Source organism: Apium graveolens, chromosome 3 (genome assembly GCF_009905375.1).
Source record: "Apium graveolens cultivar Ventura chromosome 3, ASM990537v1, whole genome shotgun sequence".
NCBI lineage: Eukaryota > Viridiplantae > Streptophyta > Magnoliopsida > Apiales > Apiaceae > Apium > Apium graveolens.
The window spans coordinates 275701542-275709858 of NC_133649.1; the positions used below are offsets into that span (position 1 = coordinate 275701542).

Below are 8317 nucleotides of genomic sequence, written 5' to 3' on the forward strand. Positions count from 1 at the left end.
CTCTTAATTTCAGTTTGATTTTTACCCCTGTAGTTGCTAATTATTCTTGTGCATGTAAATTGCGAACCTATCCCATTTATTCTTGTCAAATTGGTCCATTACATGTATGCACTTTTTCAAATTTTATTCTTGGAAATGTAGTGTCTTTTTACATGAAAAATATAGTGTATTATTTCTAAAAAAATGGAGAATGTAGTCGAAATTATTTACACTAGACTATAAATTTTGGTTGATATAATGAAATTTGTATTGGCAAAAATTAAATTCTTATTAACAAAAGTATTCATAATTAAGTCAAAAATTTTGAACCTCCTAAAAATAATTCATGTATCCGCGCCACAGACAGTAGTTGACATCTCGAAATTGCTATTTGCAAATTTTAGTTGAACGATTGAGTACTACACGTATCAGTGGGAACATACACTCTCCATTCTGTGGAATGTAAGAGGAGGCGAGCACATGACTTGCAATATAAGGTAAAGCTGGAATATATAGATTGACAGGCTGTCTGGAGTCGCTATTCATTCTCCCCCCGCAAATGCATAAATAACTATTGTCAGATCTCAGATCCAGCTTTTATGTCTGACGCGTCGTTATTAGTAGGCCTCGTTTGTCTTAGATTACAGTCGGGTTCAAAGTCGTTCTCGATTTTAAGTTGCAAAATGTGTGTACTTATAATAATAACTTAGAAAATATTTTAATTTATACATTTGACTATTTAAATTATATAGTTTTTTCTGTATATGTATTATGATATATTTTTAATTACTAAACATAAACGGTGCCCTTTAAATAATAATAATAATATTTCTTCCGTCCCAATTTATCTGTCATGTTTGACTTTTTGCGGTTAAATTGACCAAATTTTGACTGAAAATTTCATATAGTATATAATCGAAAAAAATTATAAAAATTATATCATTAGAAAGTATACGTAATCTACCTTAATATGTATTCTTCGGTTTTTCAAAATAATGAAATATTGATATTTAATTTACGGTCAAAGTTGAGTCAATTTGATCACAAAAAGTCAAACATGACAGATAAATTAGGACGGAGGTAGTAATATATAAGTTCGGGTCGGTAAAGAATATCAATAGTTTGATCTTGAGCTCAGTAATCGAGTCGAATTCGAATATTTTTCAAGATGAGTTACGAATATTATAACTTATTTACACCCATACTCCGTACTTGTTAAGGGGTAATTAATTACTCCAATATTCGATTCGAAATTCAAACTTTAATTAACTAAAATGTTCATTAAATTTATTTTTTCGGTACCTCTAACTTAATGTTAAGTAAAATAATTTTTATATTTGCTCATTTACACACAATAGCGAAAAGAACTCTAGCACTGCAATAACACTTTGTTGGCTATTAAGTAAAACAATTTAATCATTAATTTCAATTTTCTATTGTTTTATGGATAGGAGTATTTAAAAAAATTAGTTAAAAATTTATTAAATGATATAAAGTGGAATTCTTTTATTAAATTTAGAACTGCGTATTATTACCCGTAAAAACTGGGGTATAAATTCATTTAATTTTGAGAAATAACCATTTTTTGTAATTATACTTTGAATAAAACTAATTTGGAACTTTCTAACAAAATACCCAAGCACATTATTATTAGTTCGAATAAAAAATACTCCCTCAGTCCCTTCCAATTGTTTACATTTCTGACGAAGTGTCCGACACGTATTTTAAGGTGCATAAAAATTATAGTTATGTAACTTATTTTTATAATTTTCTTTTTCTGAATAAAAGTTGAATGTTTTAATTTTTATTCAGAAAAACAAAATTGTAAAAATAAGTTACATAACTATACTTTATATGCACCTTAAAATGTGTGTCAGATGCTCTCTAAAAAATGTAAACAATTGAAAGGAACGGAGGAAGTATTGAATAGGAAACTGAACATGCTTAAAACAAAAACAATAATTATATCTTATATATAATTAGCCTAACGAATTTAACATGGCCGGGCTATCAAGCTAAAGCAGTCTTTGAAATTATTAAGCTAAGAAACTAAGATTTAAGTTTTGCCAATCACAAGTATTAATGTAATATTAATATTGAGAAATGTTAATATGTTTGATCGTCTAAGCACTAATTTTGTTTTCTAAACCAAAATTAGTAAACAATTTATTTTACTTTAATATTTATTGTAATTTATAAGGTTATAATCAAATATGATTGATATTTTTAGCGAGAAAATATTTATAGATTTTATATATTTTATAGGGTCTTTTTTGAAAAATACCCCAAGTCTTAAATTATTTTTGCAAAAATATTGTCATTTTAAAAAAAACGAAAAAAAAATTTTATTTACAAAAATACTAATTTTCAAAATTTTATTTACAAAAATACGGTTTTTTTATAACCGGAATTAACTAGATGCAACTTTCGACGAGTTTCTGCGATACATGCAACCTCATCCAACCAAAAAATTGATTCAACTACTTACAAATCTGCTTAGTATTTGTTGATTCTATAATAAAATTACAAAAATATTTAAAAAAAATAATTTTTTTGATAATTTTTCTAATTTATAATACATTGCAAGGTACAAACGGGTATACTTTGTGTAGTGAAATAGGATAGGCCCACTTAAAAAAGGAGGTGGATAAGTCCCTTAGCCCATAGATGTTTTGTACTTTGTTGCAGGCCCCTAGTATACTTTTTAAATAGTGGATGAAATTAGGGGTTACCTTCTCATTAGTGCCTTCTGTTGTGGACAAACAAAAACAAACTATTTTTACATCAATTTTTTGGTTTTGTAACTGTGCCGATCCAATGGGTTCTCAATTGCCAATATGTGTGAGAGCTCTATTTCACCCGGCCTATATTAACATTTTTTGGACAGATTTATTATTTGGAGTTTAACACTCCTTTTTAGTGTTCTTATTCTTTTTAAATCTGTCGTACATGTATATATATATAATTACAATAATATATTCTCTATAAATCTAACCGAATATAGAGTGGATTGGATGACTGGATACATTTTGTTTGTTTTAATCCGGTCAGTTTGAATCAATTTAATGGGTTTTTCTTTATATTTTATTGTTATCTTTTTTATTTGTATATTTTAAACCTTTTCAGTACTATATTTCATTTTATTTATCATCATGTGTAAAATATATATTATTGGATTATTAATTTCATTGATTTATTATTTTGATTTTGTTTATATATATATATATATATATTATCTTTAGAATGTCTAAAATTATTTTTAATTTTAATCTTAACGATTGGTAAGTTTTATTTTTATTATAAAGTGCACAAGTACAAAATTATTATTAAATAATTGTTGAAATTTTTAATCAATATTTTTTATTTTTACTACCTGTATTTGTTGGATGATTGTATGTAGAAATAGTACATGTATGAAATACGAGGTGTGTTACTCTCTTTTTTGGTAAGATAGTAAAAGTTACTCCCTCCGTCCCATTAAAAACTATACGTTTGATTTAGGCACTGAGATTAAGAAAAAATGAAATGTGGGGAGAAAAAGTAAGAAAAGTGGGTAAAGTGATAGTATCAATCAATATTTAATATATAAAGTTAGTGTAGTGGAGGTATAGTTAATTTTTATATTATAAAATTTTAACTATTTTTTGTATGTTTTGAAATGTATAGAATTGAAAAAAATATTTCAAAAAAGAAAATATATAGAAATGAACAGGGGTATTTTTTTGTTTTTCCTTTTTAATTTTAACAGGTCTCTTTTAGTCTTTAGATGACAGATCATAGATGTCCATTAGTGTCCATTGCTAATGGATTATAATTTGTTGTTGATAATTTAATTTTACCACCGAGGACATTTCTGCCAGAGTTTTTACATTTAAAGATGAAGAGCAATTTGAAATTGAAGCCATAAAAACATGAATCAACGGCCAACCTGTACATTTAAGCGAATTAAAATTGAAAGTACAACCTTGGGATATGGGATATGATTTGTATATTATGCTCCAAGAAACCTTTAGGGTTAATAAACATTAACAAATTACAATGATTTATCTATGACTTCGATAAATTACACATGAAAAGCAAAGTAGTTCCCGATTCAGTCTGAATGTAATAACATAACATTTGAATTTTTGTACATGGACAGATATAAAAACGATTTTACAACTCCAAACAAATATCTGTAATAACAACTTTACAGGAAGCTTGCTGTCCGCAGATATGCATCAATCACCAGCTATCTGATGTCAGACCAAATATGGTAGCAAAAGCAGCAAGAACGGCCTGCAAACACAAGCAGGGGTAAATGCATATAGTCTAATGTATCTATACAACGTCAGGTGGGTAAATGAAAATGTAAATACAACTTTTTCCAGCAAGAAGAAATTTTAAGAGGTAAAATGCATAGCTCCCAGTACAGAAAAAAGTTCAACAGGTTTGTCCTTGATCTGAGAGCTTAAACTGAGGGTAACAGACACAAAACGTCAATTAATTTGTCATGTTTAACAAGCAACCAATAACAGAATTTCACAGCAAAGTTCAAGGTAGGATGCCTCACACATGCTACGTATTATGGTGCATGCAATTACACCATATAATTGCTTGACAAACTAAGACATCAACATAGAATGATAATAAATTTATATTTGTCCCCGACATTCACCTAAATCAAACAAAATACCTCAAGTAAGCACGTAGACTTTGTTCTCCTTACATATTTCATACCCCCGCTTGGTTTTTTGCATATTTCCATCACAAAAATACTTACCCTCCGTTTGCATGGGGAGCATGGAATGGAATGCAATGGAAAAAAAGAAGAAAGTGTGAAGATTAGAGGAGAAACAATGGAGATGGGAAGGACGAGTCAAACACATATAACATCTTACGATCTTATCAGCTACATAATTAGAATAAATGATTAATTAGAATAAATGATTTGTGCATCAATTATGGATTTGAAATGGAATATTTGGTGGAACTGATAATATAAGAGTTGATGTTGGGATTATAATAGGAAGCCATTTACATGTTTCTAGGCATCAAGAAATAAGATCCAAGTGCGATAGCGTGGAGAGTGGGTGATCTCTCAAATATCACCTAGTTGTGTGTGTTTTTATTAATTATAGGATCCATTTCAGTTTATATAATCTGATGGCAGCCTATATATATGTGTATGTGTGTGTGTTTGTAGCAGGCCTGGACAGGTCTTAAACGATATATGCACTATATGCAAACAATAAAGCACCAAACCAATATCCACATGCTTACATACTTAAGACTCCCCGCAGCCAAAGCGTAATAAATCTTATGCACTTCTTTTAATTTTTGATATTTCTAGAGCATTGTGCGACAGGAGTATCTTGTATGGCTTCTGAGAAGTTTATCAATCTAAATCGTTTATGACAATCCTAATATACCCCTAGATCGATCGCAGTACATTTAGATTTTAAGACAACAAAACCATCACCAAGATCTCTCAAAATGTTCTGACAATTATTTCTTGCTATCATATAACATCTTTATAGCATTCGTGCTAGCAAGATGCCATTGACATATAAAACCAAGAAAATACACACATTGATCCTTTATATTTGCCTCCAAATAATAGGATGCGATACTCGATAAAACTTAAATACCATCGACAAGAAGCTTGCTTGAACCATAAACGGATCCAGTTAATTTACCCACCATATATTTGGATTCTTTGAACATATATTTTAGGTTGTGTCGTATTAATGGATGTAAGGAAGGATAGTAACATACATTCTTGCATAGTAAACACAAAGATCCAATATAACATTTTATTCTCTTCAAATGGAACTCACAAATTATATATATAAGGAGCAAAAAAAGGAGAAATAGGGAACTATCTATGGGGATATAAAGGTCAAGCATTTATATACTAGTGTATTGGACAAATGTAGGCTATGTCCTTTGTTAGTAATTTAAGCACCAGAAGTCGTATCAAAATTATCGACTGTACATGAGTAATACTAATAACGCAGGAAATATCACAAAGTACAAAATGCACATAGTACAGTTAAAGTGTTGCCCTGGAAGTGGCAGGATTTAGGAAGACGTAACATCATTTTCTGACAAAAAATAAAATTAGTAGAAAGGTGAAAGAATTCTGCTCATCACTCATGCAACTGATCTGAGTTCATACTACTTACAGCTATTGTGCAAGCAACATATCCTGGTTTCTCTCGGTGGTCATATCTGGCGCAGAGCAGAACAAATGCACCAAAATACCAAGGGATAGCAGCAAGAAAGAAGCCAATTATGAACCTTCAAAAGACACAAGTCTCCATGATTCAAATATTAATACTACAGATAATAAATTAAAATCTTAACAAAAAACCATCACACCGGCTTCTACAAGAACATCTATACTATAAAACTGATGGATCATGGGATAACCTGTGTTCCGATAATCCAATTTACAGAATTTTGTACAAGATTTTGAATATTAGATACTCCTCCATCCCATTCAATTGTATACAGTTTTTTCTCAATGCTCGACACGCATTTTAAGGTGAATATAAAGTATACTTCCACAATTTATTTTTGAATTTTTCTTTTTATGTATTAAACTTTAAACATCACATTTTTATTTAGAAGAAAAAAATTTAAAAATTATTCTTGGAACTATACTTTAAAGGAGAGTTAAAATGCGTGCCTAGCCCCCGTCCCCAAATGTAGTCAATTTAGTGTTTTCATTAACATTAAAACACTAAATTGACTATAGACTACAGTCCTCTCTAGGAACTTTTAATTTGTTTGTGATATCTTACTACTTCGAAAAGAATGAAAAGGATTATGTACCCTATATTAGTGAATTCTATATGTCCTTCAGGCGGCATTCAAATGAGGTGACAGGTAATTCTCTACTGAGGAATATTAACTTCCGAATTAAATGACAATTTAGGCAAGAAGCGTGACACATCAACCTTGAAAAAGATTGAAAGGTTGCTGATAAAGAGAAGGTAATCTATTTTTCGGCTGTAGCTTAGTTGACTTATGAGTAGCTTGGTAGAGCTTGAATATAAGGTAAAAGTGATGTAATATTATAATTACATTTCATATTTAGGAGAGTAAATATCTCAAGTGTGATGATCCCCCGTAACATATGCTATCTAACCTTTGTAAATATCTTAACCTTTGTAAGCATCAAAGTCACCATAGAACTTCTCCATAGAAACTTAGATTTGAAAAAGACAATTTTGAAACTAGACAATATACAGCAGAAAAATTTGCTCTCAAGGAAAAAGTCAACTTACAGGAACCACGCACATCCAATACCACAGCAAGGAAGACGAGGCTCTCTCATTGGCCTTCCTTCAACAACTGCATAACCTAGAAAACAAATCATATGGCGGGGGCATTGAAATTCAATAAAAAGAATCGTCAACCCATTATCCCAAAAAAAATTGATATTTATTCGAAAGAACATTTCAAAGTACTTCATCTGCTCGCAAGTCAAAGAATTTAGATTCGGGAGCAAAAATTTATGTACACTTCCCATCCACACAAATCATTGTACAAATATGATCACACCCACGTCTCATCCAAATTTTCAGATTCTAAAAATCAAAACATATAAAAATCGGATCCATATAATACTAAAGCATTGATCTTTAACATCAACCAAGATCTGATCCATATAAAAATCTCAACTTTAGCACCTTTATGCCATACAGAAAAGACTAAACTTTGACTTGACTAACAATAATTCATGATCAATTAAATATCATAAAATTCGAATAAAATAAATAAAGTTAAAATATCGAATTAAAAGTTTAATACCTGGAACAGCAGCTTGGTAGCCATGAGCATAGTAGTGTTGTTGTTCACCGGAGGCACCAGGCGGTGGAACAGGGTGGGGAAACCCCATCGCCGGCTGCGGCGGAGGATAGTTAGCTACTCCTTGAAATGTCCCGTACTGCGGCGGCGGTGGTTGTTCATCGTGGTGGTGTTGATATCCACTGCTTCCCTTTCCTTCACCCATACCTGACAATTTGTGTTTATGATTTGTGGGGTTATTTTGTTGATGAAAATTAAGACAATTGTAAAGAAGTAAACGACAGGGTCGTTGATGAAGTGATGATAGAGAGAGATTTATGTTGTGTGTGTTTAGTCGTACTTAAATGATGTGTTTGTGTCTCATCTTCATCCACCTAATTCAAGCCGTCCACGTGGAGGAGTACAGTTGTTTAGACTTCACAATTAATTGATGGCATATTTTTTTTTTCAAATGACGGAGGTCATGAAAATTTTTATCTCGTACAAAATTTTAATCATTGAATTCTGCACTTTCGTGAGTTGATCACACATTTGAACTTGT

At 30.6% G+C, this 8317-nt stretch overlaps 1 protein-coding gene across 1 annotated transcript; it reads right to left on the bottom strand.

Moving 5' to 3' along the window:
* Positions 1–3950: 3950 nt before the first annotated feature.
* Positions 3951–8096, bottom strand: LOC141713374 (large ribosomal subunit protein eL20z-like). Its single transcript, XM_074516759.1, has 4 exons — positions 7780–8096; positions 7254–7329; positions 6147–6261; positions 3951–4257 (listed from the first exon to the last, which is right to left on the bottom strand). The coding sequence occupies exons 1-4, from the start codon at positions 7979–7981 to the stop codon at positions 4204–4206; spliced, it is 447 nt and encodes a 148-aa protein (XP_074372860.1). The 5' UTR covers positions 7982–8096; the 3' UTR covers positions 3951–4203.
* Between the last annotated feature and the right edge of the window lie 221 nt (positions 8097–8317).